Source organism: Serpula lacrymans (genome assembly GCF_000218685.1).
Source record: "Serpula lacrymans var. lacrymans S7.9 unplaced genomic scaffold SERLAscaffold_9, whole genome shotgun sequence".
Taxonomy (NCBI): domain Eukaryota; kingdom Fungi; phylum Basidiomycota; class Agaricomycetes; order Boletales; family Serpulaceae; genus Serpula; species Serpula lacrymans.
Genome location: NW_006763298.1, coordinates 100682 through 117041, shown reverse-complemented (window position 1 = coordinate 117041; position 16360 = coordinate 100682). Strand labels below are relative to the sequence as shown.

At 45.4% G+C, this 16360-nt stretch overlaps 7 protein-coding genes across 7 annotated transcripts; 2 read left to right on the top strand and 5 right to left on the bottom strand.

Moving 5' to 3' along the window:
* Positions 1-1418: 1418 nt before the first annotated feature.
* SERLADRAFT_416362 (glycoside hydrolase family 71 protein) lies at positions 1419-3783 on the bottom strand (the record flags this gene model as incomplete). Its single annotated transcript, XM_007319893.1, has 8 exons — positions 1419-1721; positions 2113-2396; positions 2568-2628; positions 2699-2717; positions 2768-2981; positions 3034-3150; positions 3205-3623; positions 3681-3783. 8 exons carry the CDS (start codon positions 3781-3783, stop codon positions 1655-1657), a joined length of 1284 nt encoding a protein of 427 aa, XP_007319955.1.
* A 265-nt stretch (positions 3784-4048) lies between these two features.
* On the bottom strand, positions 4049-7094 carry SERLADRAFT_416361 (uncharacterized protein; the record flags this gene model as incomplete). The annotated part of the gene is made up of 10 exons (XM_007319892.1): positions 4049-4494; positions 4562-5027; positions 5082-5236; positions 5324-5738; positions 5820-5887; positions 5967-6091; positions 6176-6276; positions 6343-6478; positions 6553-6677; positions 6785-7094. The coding sequence occupies 10 exons, from the start codon at positions 6927-6929 to the stop codon at positions 4209-4211; spliced, it is 2022 nt and encodes a 673-aa protein (XP_007319954.1).
* Positions 7095-7626: 532 nt separating this feature from the next.
* On the bottom strand, positions 7627-8101 carry SERLADRAFT_471039 (uncharacterized protein; the record flags this gene model as incomplete). Its single annotated transcript, XM_007319891.1, has 1 exon — positions 7627-8101. A coding segment is annotated over one exon (462 nt), but the record flags the coding sequence as incomplete, so codon positions are not given.
* A 649-nt stretch (positions 8102-8750) lies between these two features.
* SERLADRAFT_471035 (uncharacterized protein) lies at positions 8751-10080 on the top strand (the record flags this gene model as incomplete). The annotated part of the gene is made up of 6 exons (XM_007319890.1): positions 8751-8957; positions 9030-9067; positions 9119-9273; positions 9332-9408; positions 9461-9554; positions 9605-10080. The coding sequence occupies 6 exons, from the start codon at positions 8826-8828 to the stop codon at positions 9991-9993; spliced, it is 885 nt and encodes a 294-aa protein (XP_007319952.1).
* A 733-nt stretch (positions 10081-10813) lies between these two features.
* On the top strand, positions 10814-12807 carry SERLADRAFT_393218 (uncharacterized protein; the record flags this gene model as incomplete). Its single annotated transcript, XM_007319889.1, is given in 14 exon segments — positions 10814-10980; positions 11040-11072; positions 11138-11157; positions 11222-11236; positions 11289-11327; positions 11386-11414; positions 11463-11476; positions 11548-11576; positions 11592-11595; positions 11754-11813; positions 11864-11998; positions 12048-12270; positions 12325-12364; positions 12434-12807. 14 exon segments carry the CDS (start codon positions 10935-10937, stop codon positions 12602-12604), a joined length of 858 nt encoding a protein of 285 aa, XP_007319951.1.
* SERLADRAFT_393216 (uncharacterized protein) lies at positions 12774-13930 on the bottom strand (the record flags this gene model as incomplete). The annotated part of the gene is made up of 3 exons (XM_007319888.1): positions 12774-13246; positions 13324-13567; positions 13643-13930. The coding sequence occupies 3 exons, from the start codon at positions 13897-13899 to the stop codon at positions 12932-12934; spliced, it is 816 nt and encodes a 271-aa protein (XP_007319950.1).
* Positions 13931-14216: 286 nt separating this feature from the next.
* SERLADRAFT_471027 (uncharacterized protein) lies at positions 14217-15494 on the bottom strand (the record flags this gene model as incomplete). Its single annotated transcript, XM_007319887.1, has 5 exons — positions 14217-14578; positions 14631-14689; positions 14739-14746; positions 14804-15248; positions 15305-15494. 5 exons carry the CDS (start codon positions 15330-15332, stop codon positions 14264-14266), a joined length of 855 nt encoding a protein of 284 aa, XP_007319949.1.
* Between the last annotated feature and the right edge of the window lie 866 nt (positions 15495-16360).

Sequence of the window (16360 nt, the reverse complement as noted above, 5' to 3'; positions counted from 1 at the left end):
GTTTCGCATAACAAAAGCAGGCTGGAAATAGCCAACTATAGGGTAAATTGTACACGAAGCCGTCGGACATGATTTGTACCCAATCGGACCCATATATGGTTTCCACGGCCGCTCAGTTCCAGCGCCACATAAATAGATTTTCGGTTGGCAGTTTATGCGCAAATTGACACCGGCCAACATTATTTTACCATGCACCTATCCTTCGCGGATTTGAAAATCTAAGTGTGAACGTAAATAAGCCTGAAAAGCTAAGCTCATTACATCCCGTAGCACTCACTCTCACCTGATCACTGTAGCACTGCATAATGTGACTTGATTGGCAATTGAAACTAACGCATAATGTATATACGGAAGTACGGTGGTCGTTTGGTTACGGTTGGAATTTTAAACACCGTGGAACACGGCATCTTAGTATATTGTGTAGATAGAGCAAGGACTTAGTGAAATCAGACGGAAAAATATATACTGGTGATACATTGATACATGTATTCTAATGCTGGCATAGCAGCTATACAACCTGAACAAAGCCAATGGCTTTCACAAGAACGACAAGCTTAGGAGGTGGCAAAACGGCTGTCTTCTATGGCCTGCTACTGTTAATTCAAGAATTAATTGCAAATCTAGTACATGGAGTTGAAGACTTACCGACAACACCAGTTATACTAATTGTAACCCCTCTCATTGCCTTGGGAAATACTCAGGTGAGTAGCTTAACCACCACAAATAACCGGGCTTACCAAACAGAATAGGCGGCTGAGATGGTCAACTTGAACATCAAGGCCATAGCTGTACACTCGGACAGTGTCCAGGCTAATAAAACTAAGTGAAACTCAGCCGCTGCCCAAGAGGCTATAGAAATGACTTTATTATTTACCTAAGTGAAACTACAATAGATGTTGGTTTAAGGTGATCTCTAATAAATGTAATGTAACATACCTCAGCCGCTGCCCGAGAGGCTATAGAAACGACTGAGGTATTCCTATACTAAACCCCCTACTACTTATAGTCAGAGGTGCTACTCACTACAGTATAATGACTCCTAGGAGAACAATGGTTACTTCATGGAGTGGTGGCTATGCTCCATGGAGAACAATGGCTGCTTCGGCAGAGACCGGGTTTATCCGGTTTTGTCACAGGCTGCCCAGGCAGAAGGACGTGACCTCCTGGATGAGGTACACCGGTGCAAATGGTCAGTTTCATCTGACCCAACATGAGGCAGGCATAGTGATTAGCATAGAGTTTTCGCTGAGTGCTGAGCTTGCTGACAATCAACAGAGCTTGAATAGTGTTCGTGTTTTTGCTGTATTGACACCGAAGGGGGGCACTCTGCACGCCACCGTTATTTTGAAGCAGACCTTATTTACAAGATATTGATCGACTATCATCAATATATTGAATTAGGTCAGCAAGGGAGACTAGGCTGTCGCACTATAGTCAACTAACCAAGCCCTGTCATTCAGCTCTGATAATCTGGCCATACAATGTTGCTAATTTGGTGGTCATATAACGGTATAGCAACCCTGGTGCTGTGGATAAAATGTGAGTTTTTATTTTATTCTTGTTTTATGACTTTATCACTTGTTGCCACAGTTGCCACCCACATTTTACGGGCAGTCACATATTGTAAGTTATTATATTATCCGTGTTTACTGATTCATCCAGGTATTCTCGCTTTTGCACCGGCATTATCATCTCTTGTTTCCTGCTCGTTGATTACTTTTCTGTTTTTTCAATGTAAATATAATAAATACAGGCTACCACATATGAGAATAAGCACAATATACTACATTCATTTTTACAGATATGGTCATGCCCTTAGGAATATTCGAAGAGACCTATCGAAATTGTCGGTCGTTGAAAGAAATCCGATGCCGTCGCCGGCATTCCAACCGTAACCAAACGACCACCGTAACGGAAGAAGGGGAAGAAGCCTGTGGATTCGGCGCCAATTTCTCGAGCGCTCGCTGCTTTGGTATATTGGGTATATTGGGCAAAATGAAGCGAGTACCGCCCGGTCATCATAATTGAGTCGCAGCGAAGGACATGATGACGGGAAATTTTGATGTGAGGTTTGACGTCGAGATCCGCTTTCCGTGGATATGACATACTTACTCAGATGTAGGTGGGGTAGAGATGAGTGGTGAAGATCCGGCTACGAAAGCATTAAAATTGTACGACGGCGGATTCGTTGAGAAATCGAATCCAGGTGGATTGAGTTTCAAAGTTGTGACACCATCTTTACTGATCGATGCTTGGACGCTACACGAGGAGCTGAGCGGTAACTTTAGTTTGGACACGCCACTTGACAGTTGCCAAGTCTCTGTCGTAGAGCCGCACGTAAGTACAACGTTCCCTGGCGTTGCGAGGAAAGCCATAGCCCAAAGGTAGTCTTGAGTCTAGAGTTAAAGTTCCGCCATCAGCGCCTATGATAATTCAAGAATCAAAGGGTTGGGTGGAATGATGTTCGATAGGTCCCCTTGAGGGAGCAAAGCGCACTTAGAAGCAAGCTCGCAGTCCTTTGTTCCAGCACAAGCATCCAGCGTAAACAGTCGGACCGAAATACTCACGTAAGCGGCGTTCATTGGGACACCAACAGGATCTGGGGCCTCAGCCATGGCGGGGTACAATCTAGCCCATATAAATGTAGTCATTTGAGACAGCTTCAAAGCTGCCGACTTTGAATGCCAGGATGTAATACCTCATTAGGGTCAACCATTCTGCAATCGTTCGAATCATGGGGTAAGAAACCGAGCAAGTAAAAATGTACCTTGATGATCAAACCCATCAGTCCAAGCTTGAGATCCGGCAAGACTACCTTCCATAGGTCCGACATAGTGGGATTCCCCGTAATCATTCCATGATATGATTTGAACGACTGAGATGTCAGCCATATTCTGCACCAATAGCTCCCAGCGCTCAGCAATGAGCCAATCGTCCCCACGGTAAATGAAGTTTTTGTCGTACGAGTTTGATCCATAGTGCTTAATAAAATACTGAATACTGTGATAGAGAGAATGCGAAGGTAGCACATACTGTGAAAAACCACGGGGACACGCTTGCCATGTAGGCACGCCCGCCAAGGTTTGCTATGTATTCGCTGTCCGAGTTGAAAGTAATGTCGCTGTCACCTTCAGGCCAAGCAGCGTTCCACTATATCCTCGCATAAGCCGACTAGTCACTGGAGTTTATTGAGCTAAAACTTACATTAAACGCTCCATCGGCTACAGTCACATTTGGAAGAGTTGCAGGTGGGATGAAGAAGGCCGGTATGAATGAAAGATCTAGTAGTCCACCGTCCTTGAGTGCATTCATCCATCCTTGATTAAAATCTGTGGTTCCAAATGTGCAGTTTTCTCCGGAAAAGGTGGACACCATTTGCTTTCCATCAACGTATAACTGGTTTGGATGTGAAGTGTAGTTAGTAATATATGAACGCAAGAGTATTGCATCATTAGATTCGGAGCATGGTAGAGATGTCATGTCGAACGATATGAATAGTTTGAAATCGCCAACGAAACTGGCAGCAGCATCATATGCATCCTGGACCCTTGAAGGCTGCCAAGGGTCTGCACCAACATTCAACGCGAACCCATCTATATTACTCGATGATGCGATATTGATATCTACCAGGCACACGAAGGTGAGTAGCAGCTCAAAACAAAGTTAACCCAAAATCTCACCATTCATCCATGTCTCGTTGGTATAGTCGTATGTGTTCCCGACTATGAAATGGGCGACCACCACTCCTGCAAATTCGTCAGCGACAGTAACATCGTGACCCATTAACTCCACGGGCAAGGTGAAACAGGGGGTAATAAATAGGAGCGCGAAGGAAAGAGCAGCCAACATTGTTGGATGATTGATTCGAAGCTGGGAAAATTTATTGAGCGTGTTGTGTACTTGGGTGTCGGGGTATGATAGTGGAGGAGTTGAACCTATGATGCTCGGAGGCCGACAGAAAAAAGAATATAAGCGACTGGGGTGCGGCTGACAGCCAAATTGAGTGAATCGATCAGGATTGAAATCAATGTTCTTGCAGCCGCATCAGAATGTATGATAACAGTGTATCATTACCATAGATATGGAGAAGTAGCGATGTTGAGAGCAGAATATTTAGAAAAGAATACAACGTTGACCTAGGAAAATCAACTAAGATTCCTAAGAATATGAGTACTGAAAGCAAAGATAAGGTAGTAAAAATATAAAACTCAATCTATCTCGATGACATCTTCGTCCAACATCTTATCGTTGGCACTATCTAACAAAATAAGTCCATCTTCGTCTAGCTTCCGCTTCTTGTTTGGGCTCGTGACGTCACCGTTTGTTTTCAGCCGTTTCGACGAAGGCTCAATCTCAGATACGTCGTCGTCGTCAGGAGCAGAACGCTTGAGAGAAGGTGCAGGTGGTGGCGGTGTAGATGGTCGAACTTGCCGCGGAGGCTTTGGTAGTGGTGATGGCAAGATAAATGCAGGGCCGCTAGTGGGATAATCGGCGCTAAGATAACAGGAGTTGTATGGTCCCATTAGTGAGATAAAGGATAAATTCAAAAAATCAAACTCACGGAAGCACACCCAATGCGACCGAGATCGTCCCCCACTCGCCTTCTTCGTCTACGATCGTCAGGAACTTGCCCCTCGTGACATTAAGACTCTCAAGAGTCCGCGCATTATTGTCGTCCCAGTCTGGATCACTCAGGACCCGCTTATCCTCGTACACACTCACTTCTCTCTTGCCTGTTCCCTGACCCTCACCTTCCCCATCACCGAGAATACCATCCACAAATTCCCCCAACGTGACCTTGAATGGGTCACAGAGCACTTTTGCATATGTATCCCTGCAGATACCACATTTTGGATTTGGGGGACACATATTTATCGTGCTAAGAGGAACTGTGGGTTTGAATTGTAGATGAACGTTCTTCAGTGCGCTATAAGATTTACGGAGGAGATGGAGTGCCTGCAGGACAATCAATCCAGAAATGATAGCATTGGTGGTAGCTATCGCAGGTATGATATTGCCCGCCATTTCTACGTGTAAACAAGTCTCGATCAGAGAACAAGAGGAAACATGCGACTGCGAACCTTTGACTTCCCATCGTGTCTTACGTTCGATGCCATATGCAGCAGAGCGAAGATTGGCAGCGGCAGTAACAAAATCTAATGTGTCGTCGTCGTCCTTGTCGAATGATATCGTGTCTTCTTTGCCAGTTTGGAGACGAGCAGCCAGGCGGTTGGTGCTGGGTATGGTAACACATCGTTAGCCTCAAGGTCGGACACGCAAGGATATACGAGTATGACTTGGAGCTAAATTGGACGCAACACACCTAGATACAAACAAAGCTAGATTATCTTGGAGACTAAGAGCTCTCTGGTCTTTCAATCCTGCTCCGTTTTGAGAACCGGATGGCTCTACATTGTTTCCGTTGGTGGGTTCATGTTTACCTTTAGCGCTTCCATTTTTACGTGGTATTGACTTCCCATTGGCAGGTGGATTAGCTGTATTGCTTGCTTGGTGTTTCAGCTTGAATTGCCCCTCCTTGATCGCGTCGAAATCTAGTGGTTGAGGAGGCACTCGTGAACGCCACATGTCGGCCATAGACAGAAGATTGAGTACATCGGAGTTGAACACCTTTTGAAATGCCATGCGAGATGCATCCGCAGCGGTTGACTCCGACCGCAGAGCAGTGCGCACAGCTTTGAAAGCTTGCGCTTCCCTACGAAGAGTAGCAATTTCTTGAGCTGTTACAAAATACACGGTAAGTGACCCAAAAAAGGAAGCAGGATAGCCATGGAATAAAACGTCGGGAAATTAGTACTGACCATTTTCACCCTGCTTCTCGGCGTCATCCAGTTCAGTGCCAGCATTTTCATCTTCTCCGAATAATTGTCTAGAATATCAGTGGAAGCCGTTCAACTCATCGTCTTAGAAGATTGAGTAAAGGAGGTTATGTAGCTTGTTAGACTTACGGTAGTAGATAACTTTTGGCCCATACAATACAATGAATGGGTTGGGACGGGGTGGAGCGGATCGTACAAACAGGGAAGGACGTAGGAGTAGGCTTTGGTATACAATCAAAGCATTCTGAGCGGTCCTATATAATGTAGCGTTTTCTTAGACAATGCAAAGGATGTGCAAGTAGTATAGATAGATAGCTATATGCTGTATTTCTGCTTACCTTCAATAAAGGTTGCACTTGGCCTAGATAACCAGCTGTGCCTGATTCAACTAGAGGTACTTGAGCAGCCATGCACATCTTGTTCACGTGCCGACGAGCATCTACATTAGTGCACAAGAGAAGAATTCACATGTCAGATAAGGCTTCAGAAATAGCAAATATCATACCCAGATTGTCAAGAGCATTCAGAACAACATCAAATTGCTGAAACCACTCGATATCGAACTGTGGCTCTTTGATATTGCCGTGAATCGGATTGATATGCACATTGGGATTGAAAGCACCTGCGGTCTGAGCAGCCACCTAAGGGGCCACGGTCGAAAAATGAACACTGCGAGCACGGAGAAATGGTTTAAGGTTGACAGTGGAAGACTTACGAGAGCTTTACTCTGTTTAATATCCTTTTTTCTGAAAAGAAATTGACGATTGAGGTTGGAGAGGTCGATAGTATCAAGGTCAAGTAGCGTAATATGACCAAAACCGGTCAGAACTATATTCTTCACTGAGATGAATTAAATAAATAAAGGTCAGAATGAGATAATAGACATATATGTACACAGATATGCACAGGGAGAGGAACGCCCAAGACGACCGGACGATAGAACTTACACAATTCACAACCAATACCACCCGCGCCTACAAGTAACACTCTCGTTTCTGGAAGACGTTTAGATAATTCTGGTCCAAGGATTGCGCGTGCATGGGAGTATCGACTGGAATTTTTTGGAGAGTTAACTGGACCAGGTGAATTCATCGGGGATAAAAAGCGAAGTTTTGGAGATGTCGATATTGGATGAATAAATACACAGGTAAGTAATCCTCAGTGCCGGCCTCGAGAAAGGGATACAAGTGCTGTTTGATACCTTGAAATGGATGGCAGCTCTGAAGGAGACAGTGTGAGCTTTCTGTCAAGGAGGATAGACGCGCTAAGCGTGACACATTGGTCTATGAGTGTCACGCGACCATCACAGTATTGCTAATATTGTCGATTTCTTTGCTGCAAACGAACGCCTCGAGGGCATCACAGGACAGCCGTAGAAGATGTCGAAGTGGTCGAATGCTGTATCGTATCGCTCTCCGGCCACCCCATTTCTGTGATGGAAAAAGAAAGAAGATGCTTATCTGATCTAGGCTGATATGTTCAGGAGGACCATGAACTGCACTTGCCCTAACGATTCTTTTGTCATTGCTTATAGGAGTAATGAGGTTTTGGAGAATAATAAGACTACAACACGGGTAATTAACCTTTTTAACATTCCTTCTTAGCCTCATCAGTGCTTCCAGCCAACTTCATGACCGTTCTCCATCATAGGCTCCACAAATCCTCGAAACAACCACGAAGGCTCTTCCTGCGAACCGTGTTTCACGGCGCTTCGATCTTGAGACCATCTCATCCCATAGCCCTCTTCCACCCTTACTTCATAAACCAGCACTTGATGAGGCAGGCAGTGCAGATTCTTCCATGTGGCTTCTTTCATCACCCTCCAGAACAAACTCAATGCCTTCTCGTTGATAACTCCCACAGGCCCAGACGGCATTCCCCACCACCCATCGCTTTTGCCCTTAATCCCCTCGTCACTGCCTTGCACGTCTCCCTGAGAACGGTGAAAGTGTTTAGACCACGCTCGGGCTCCTGCCATAAGCCCGACCTTGTTTGGCATGATGAATGCATCGAGACATTGTTGTTGAGAAGGGGGTGTAGATCCGAGTGCAGATCCAATAGTATACGCAAGACCATGCAAAAAGTGTTTTGCCAGCGGATCAGACGGTTCCCTAAGGGCGTTATCCAAATTTCTACTAATCGCAGACAATCGCAGACGCTCGGAAGAAGCACACGGGTGTTCTAACATGCCTTTACAGCGAGGCGTGGGCAGTGTGCTCAATGTGTGTTCTTCTAGCACAGTCGTCGCCATCGACTTGGAGACTTTGGTGCCTCCAGGTGAGTACGTCTATTGCGAGTTGCAATACAGCGATTGAGTTCCTTGTGATTACATAATAGCATCTGAAAGCCATAGGAGAGGTATCCTGTGAGTGTGCTATTCCTGTATATTACTACTCCTTTCGGCAGATATACTGGCATACAGAATGCCTCCACCGATGCGAGGGTACTTTGGTATGCCCCCTGCTCTTGTCCGCATCTTGCTGTTGTAAGGTTGAATCTACTCCACGAAAAGCCGAGAGGCTAAGGGAATCAACTAGAAAACTCGACCGTCTACTGTGCTCTGCATCAAGCCGGACCTCGTCTAGCAATGAAAAGCCGTTCAGCAAGCCTTCAGACTATGGTAGAGCTCAATCAGGGTTGTATGAATCGCAGGCCCTTGCCGACATCGGGGTTTTGTTTCTTAGGATGCCTCGCAAAAATTCGTGTTAGATATTTCCACGTAGTGTAGAACGAAGCGTCTAGTCATTTCCCCATAGCATTGGAGCTGCATGCTGTAACCATGATGTGGTACACATTCACAGCGGTAGGCCAAGTCGGGTTTTGAGTGATTGTGCCCGAGATTGTCTTTCACCGGGCTTTTGCTGGGTCCCGGTTTCCCGGTGACATAAACTATCAAAGCACAGCCTGAAATCTGAGAGCTTGACTCCCACTTTCACCGTACCATCTCCCTTTCCCAGTTGAATACATCTTCTCTGTTATTGAACGAATATGTCACCAGAGCCATTTGTAGCCATTGTTACGGACTCGACGGATGTTTTCAAGCCTGAAATATTCAAGGGTAAGGTGCTATTCTGCACCGGTGGTGGTTCCGGTATATGTAAGAGCATGACAGAAGCTGTGGTACGTGGTTTCTGATTTCAACCATCGTATTCTGGCATGTACTTAATGACCAACGTCGACGTGGCCGCGTAGATGCGCCATGGCGCTAATGCAGTTATTGTTGGGAGAAAGTAAGCGGCAAGACACGCCTCTTCGGTTGTGGTTGCTTACACATATCACAGGCTAGATCGTCTGACTCAGACGTCGAAAGAACTTTCAGAGGCAACTGGACAAACGTGTATCCCTGCGCAGGCTGATGTCAGGCAACCACAACAATTAAAGGACGCGGTTGCAAAAACTATCGAAAAGTTTGGAAGAATAGATTTTGTCATATGTGGTATGTGAACTAGAAGCCTCAGGTTCGATCTTGGACTCCATTAATAACGTTGGGCTAGGTGCGGCTGGAAATTTCCTTGCTTCCATTGATGGAATGTCCGAAAACGCTTTCAAGACTGTGATAGAAATTGATACTGTAAGCTTTTATTTCTGATATCCTCACGCTTCCAAACACTTAACCAAACTAGCTCGGAACCTTCAATACTGTGAAAGCCACTCTTCCGCATATCCGAGCTTCAAAAGGCTCATATATACACGTCAGCGCCACGCTGCATTACAAAGGTAATATCTATCTTAGACCGTCAAAACACTTGCTAAAATAGCAACTATAGGCACGCCATACCAGGTGCATGTTTCAGCAGCGAAAGCAGGAGTCGACGCACTATCCAACGTTCTCGCTGTAGAGGAAGGTCCTCGTGGCGTCCGCTCGAACGTTATTGCCCCTGGTCCGATTGGAGGCACGGAGGGCATGTCACGGCTATCAAATCAGACAGTCCGAAAGGAGGACGGAGACTCGAGATACCCTTTGGGTCGAATGGGTCACCTCAAAGACGTAGCCAACGCCACTGTCTTTCTTTTCAGCAATGCTGCGTCTTATGTCACGGGTCAGATTATACCTATAGACGGAGGAGTGGAGCACATGAGGACGTTCCAGCTGCCTTATCCTCGTGCCGTGCTGGATCCAGAGAGTGTGAAGGAGATGATCAAACCGAGGCTGTGATATGTCCCCCAAACTTCTGTAACATATACCTCTAGCGCATTTACGCAGATATATGATCATGTTTAGTTGCAGCTCATATGCAAGATCACAGTTGTATATTTAACCGTCGACATCATTACGTACATTCATGCGTAAGTACCCCTGTAAGAGTTTCTGGAGGTGTCATTGCACCCGTTCTTATAGCATCTTCTAATTCAATTCTAGCTGAACCCCAACTTGAGCTAACATGCGTGTCTCAGTTTCAGTGACTTGGTGACCACTCACTTAGGCTAAAATCACATTTATGGACCCACTGTTTGATCGCAGGAATATTCGCCTTGATAGCCACGACCGCGAAAACTTGATACCTGGGCAATACACGTCTATTGCAATTCTGCATATCAAATATATAGGTGAGTTTACGGATCCTGTTGCTTTAATGATCAGCGTCTTATCAAATACCTGAATCAAACACTTCCGTCCTCCGACCGACACACTGCAACTCGGCTAGATCACAAGGTTAATTTTTTCGTTCCTATTTGCAACGACCCTACGCAGCCCTACGCTTGTTGTCCCACCATCTGATAGTCGTTCATAGGCTTAATGCGAGGCACATCAGCCAACTGCAGAAAAATCTATCACGAGATATACTGCAGAGTATTTTCCGCCCAACGAAGGGGCTTTAGAACTGGGCCAGTGCGGTCGGGCGGTCGAAGCATAAGTGACATTGCATAAGCGGTCAGGAGAGCTAAGTTAAATATGATATCGCCTGAAGATCTCGATGTCATGATATTTTCAGTTAAATTACACAACAACCATATAAAGACCTACCTGGAACTGAAAATCAGTTGAGCTCGACCATTTGTCGGGTACCATCTAGTTGTCGTCCAGAAATATCAGGCTGTCTTTACCGACATATCTCTCGTTCAACTTGTGTTGACGTTCTCCACGTCACCGTCTACATGGCGGAAGTCGCCCGGGCAGTAAATCTAGGTCGTATTTGTCATGGTAAGTGCGGGGGAGTTTTGTCTGATAGTAACATATGCTGACGAGGACTGCTGTTACAGTCTCAGCTACTATCCTCACGTTGTATGATCACAGTAAATAAATCTTATTAAAGTCGGCGTGTTTTCGGGGCTAATTGCTTTGTCTTTGCCTTCTGTAGTGATCACTCTGGATCAAGAAGTACGTCTAATTTTTGTTCACATTTTTATCGTCCTTGACTTATGTACTACCGGACATAATTCAGGTAGAGCTCATATGGGTAAACGTTTTCTCTTTCATACGTAGTCTTATTCTAAATCCGGCCGCTCCAGCAAAAACGCTGGTCGCTTTTGAAGGTCTTGTTCATATGGGTACGTCCGTCTTACAAATTTGTTCACTAAAACTTGTTGGCTCATATCACCTATTCAGACCCGGTATCTTGGTGACCTTGTTCTGATGTGAGCATCCCTTATATTTCCGTAACATCTCCTAAATTCCATTTCCAGATGCGATACTTGTGGTAAGGTTTGCTATGCCGAGACCAAATCAAATGATTCTTATCTGACTCAATGGCATCACTCAACGATTCAGTGTTCATGCTGTCGTCGGTGCCTCCTCAGGTGTGTTGGCTTGTGCTCTCCATTTTCTCTTGTTCACCCATCCCCTCACAGTTGTATGTAAATTTCATTCCACCCGTCCATGCTGAGTTAACACGGATAACCTGCACCATTGTTATTTAGCTGTGGGTCAATTTATGTTTATATTCCGTAAATACTCAAATCATCTCAAAACAATAGGTCTCACGTACGTCGAGTTTCAGTCATGGGCAAGTACAATCATAATATGGACAATGCAAAGTATGTTACACATACTTTCCAAATGTGATACTGATACCTCCTATCCTCAGTAATCATGCAGTTCAGAATATATGCAATGTACCAATGGTCCAAGAAAATCATATGTTTTGTTGCGGCTTGTTTTATCATTGAAGTAGCGTTCATGTTCGCTGTGAAGATGGTGTCTGCTCGATCGGGTGCTTATCGTGAGTCCACATCCTTCTACTATATGTTTTTACTCATCCATCTACATAGCGGACCTTAGTCCCATAGATGGTGTGCATCCCTGTATATACAAAGCACTGCCGGATTTTCTATACTCGTCCTGGGTCGCCATGATGTCTTATGAGAGTATTCTGTTTTCCTTCGCCGTCTGGATGGGGATCAAACACGTCAAGGAGATGCGTGCTCTAAGATACCTTAGGGGTGGTTCTATTTTCGAAGTACTCATCCGGGACAGTTCCTTCTATTTTATGCTGTATGTCGCATCGCTCGTCTCGATCCCAGTTTTTCTGACGTGTATACTCTCAAGTACTCTATCTACCTGCGCGGGCATGTGGCTGGCGTTACCCGTGAGTAGTAGTCTGCTGATTTTATCGTCTCTAGTTCGAGAATCCATTCGACTTACACATCTCTTTTAGGCAGACATGTTCGAAGTCCCTGAAGGTTTCTCTATTGCTGTAACCACAATCATGGGTTGCAGACTCGTACTGAACTTGCGGGAAGAATACTATCGTCCTCTTCGATCTACTTCGTGGATCGATGCGCAGGAGGGAGAGCTGCTGGCAGTAGAGGACTTGCATTTCCCTTGATATATTTTATCTCCCGGCGTAGCCACTGGCAGATGGGAACACACGATCCTCAAGAGAGCACGATAGGGCTCATACGAATCCATGAGACCGATGATGGTGGTTTCACTCGTCACCAAATGACCACTATATCATCGTCATCATATTTCTCCTTACTTACAGCTGACCGCTGAAGCGCTGAAGAGTTGGAGACATGTATTACATACAGAAGAAAAAATCCAAAAAAAATAATAAGTAAATAATAAATAATCTAAAAAATATACAATCCCCAAGATAATAACCTAAAATACTTCCAACGATGGGTCGCAAAATGGGGAATAACTTGCCCACTCAAACTCCAAGCCCAACCGCCCACGTCATAATTTCCTCGCTTTCCCAGGTGTTTTTCTTCTCACCCCCGTCGCCTTCTCGTTGCCACTCCACACGAATGCCCACGGAAGAATCGACGAGGACGCGTGACACACGCTCGACGTAGATGACCATTGCAGGCATCATCTTGAGCCCCGCGTGAGCCATCGTCGAAGTGATGCCGCTGAGCGCTTTGACTGATTTCCCTGCGACTATACCGCCTGGTCTGAATATTAGGGCGGTAAATTTGTCAGGGGCAGATGATGCTATAGACAAAAGAGCAACCTCCACGCGTCCCTTTTGGTATACACAACCATCACAATAGAACGTTAGTAGGAAGAACAACACAAATGATAGAGTCGATCTTTACCTACCTTCATATTACGAGTCTTCGCCTCCCATGTCCACCACCCACCTCCTGCTTTCCCATGACGATCAGCCCACTTTCCACTGCAATAACAAAACCGAAACGGTTGCGCTTCACGTCCATGCCTGCCTTCGTGAGACTGGTTCTGAGCAATTTTGCAAAGGAAGTTGGCTGCGCTGATAGTGTACGTGTATGAAACGCGCTCGTATGTGTCGGGATCTGGGAAATCGTCGGCTCTCCCACCAATAGACCTTGAAACCGAATTTCAATTCATGGCAAGATCATAAGCCAATGATGGTGCTAATCAGATAGCTGGACTGACTTACCAAATGCAGGCTGCACAATCCTTCAGCGCCTCAACCATCTCAGTGTCATTCTCGTAGTCCCAGTGTCCCAAATCATCGCGAATGATAATGTTCATCTTTCTGATAATAACCGCTTTATCGTGCGTCATGTCAGAGCCTTCCAGAGAAGGAGGACGACGGGCGACTACCGTGATTTTCGTTATCCTGTTGTCGACAAGGGCGTCGAGAAGTACATGCTTGCCCACGAAGCCAGTTGCACCACAGATAAGGACGTGCATTGTGTAGAGAGAAGATGGGAAAAGTGCAGTAAAACGCGCGCTGAGCTGGATGCTCAGGCTTTATAGCAGTGATTTGAGTACGACACTGTACGGATCAATCTAACCCTGCCGATGACTGCACTGTATCATATCGGCGTCAACTCCTTTTTGTGGATCAGTGCACAGCATCCGTGCGATCGCGACATAGCCTTGCAATAAATTTGGCTGTCACTATACTTGTACCCTTGATGTCTACCAATTTAGCCCAGTTGGTGGAGGACAGCATTAGAATTAGACTAGGGACAAACTGGGATATGAATTCGAAATGTCCCAAGTCGAGCGAGAACATGATAACAATTTCATTGCAAGCCAGCGGGCCAAACATTCAGTCAAAATACAGGTCATCCGACCAGGAAGCATATCTGTCTGCATCATCATTGAGACTCTGTGCCTTCTCCCTTACAGATATGATAGTTCTCTTGTGCAATGGGAGCCTCACAGGAGCTTCATCAACGTCTACCAGCCTCACTACAGCCGCCACGAACTTATCAGCATCTCCACCGAAGTCGCTTGAGTTGATGTAGGTTCGGAACTGTGAGCTAGCTGATTCGGGTCTGGAGTATGCGGGATGCTGAGGTTCTTCACGCAAGTTCTCCTGCACAATTTTCGTACGGAAGGGACCTGGCTCGACGATCGTGACCTGCAAGCACTTTAATATGACATATCCTAGAATAAAGCGTCAAAATACACACTTTGATGTTCCACTGGGGTTCCAGCTCTTTTATCAGCGATTCACTAAGGCCCTCCAAGGCTGGAAGGAAATAAGTAACTGCGACTATCATACTTTTGCGAATATTTACCAAACTTCCTGTATCGGTTGACATACACTTCAGCGAATGGCTAATTGAAGTGTTGATCCACTTACGAAGCGACATAATAGCCTGAAGAAGGACCACCAACAACACCCAGCCTTGAAGATACCTGCAGGAGCCTACCCCCGATAGGTTTGTTCTCTTCTCGGAAGAACCGGACAGCCTCCTTTGTGACATTGACCGCGCCCCAGAAATTTACATCAAACAAATGGCGAGCAGACTCTTCACTTAGACCTTCTATCTCTCCTAAAACATTCTGCCCGGCATTGTTGAATACGACATCAATCCTTCCAAACGCCTCTTTTGCCTTAGCAAATGCTGCCACCACCTCATCACGTTTTGTAACGTCAAGCTTTGCGAGCACAAGCCTATCAGCTGAGTATTGTGCTGAGAGATCCGATAGAGCTTCAGGTTTTCGTAGAGTGGCAACGACGTTATCTCCCCGCTTCAGTAATAGCTCAGTTATCGACCTTCCAAACCCAGACGAAGCACCCGTGACTTTTTTTGGGATAAATTAGATGAGAAATTTCTGCGATAACAAGTAATGCACTCACCGAACCATATTCGAGAATTGGGGGACATGACTATCAAGCAGCGAGTAGGTGAGAAACAGGATAAGTGTGAGTACGCATGGAAGCCATGAGCTCCTTTTTATAACACAATCATGATATGCCGAAGCTCTTGCGTCACAAGGGGCATGGATCAACATAGCTAGGTAGGATATGTCGTGACCTTTGCTTGTCGGATTTTGCTGTTACATTTGCAAGTTCCTGGACCCGCGGGGTCCAGGTTTCAAACCCAGTCGGAAACGACAATATTTAGGCCGATAGAAAATGATTGTCACCGAATATACCATTCTGTATCTATCTAAATACCATAATGTCCGTTTCAATCCTTAGAATATTATTGTCAGCTATTGTAGAATATTTACACTGAATATATTGTTTTGAATCATTGTCTTTCTTTGATTTCAGGACCATTCAGACTCAAAACAATTGAAAACGAAAGCTATTGATTTATTGGGAAGCATCAAAAACATGTGACAGCTGATTTCATAACGATAGACCTACTATCGTTGGACAATAGGTGCAATTGGTCTGGGGAGAAGTTGAATAACTCACCAGTCGTTGAGCTTTAGACTGTCGGAACTTGACCAGGAGATATAATTTTTAGTTTTCTAGCTGCCTATGTAGAAAAATAAGCAAGAACTTGAAGCATTGGAGCAGCGGAACAAAACCGAAAAGACGACACATGTTTTGGAATGGTTCTGCAATTTCTGGTCACACTGGGTCACAGCGGCACTCACAGACCAAATCAGGCAGAGCTTACAAGTCAAATTCTGCCAGGTCACACCAAGTCCTGACACTGGTGGTATGTGTGGTACGTACCAAAGCGGAGCTAGCGGTCCTTGATTGATTATCTTGGTGTGTGATTGCCTGTTTCGGTCGCCTAGTCACGACTCCATCATTGTTTCCGTTTCTCCAGATGCTTTGAGGCCCCAATCAGCTCAGTAAGTATCTGGCATTGTAGGGGCCTACCTATTGATGTTTTCTAGAAAGATATTGCAATATTACCAGCACGAGATCTGGTCAAATCTGGCTATCTTTCCC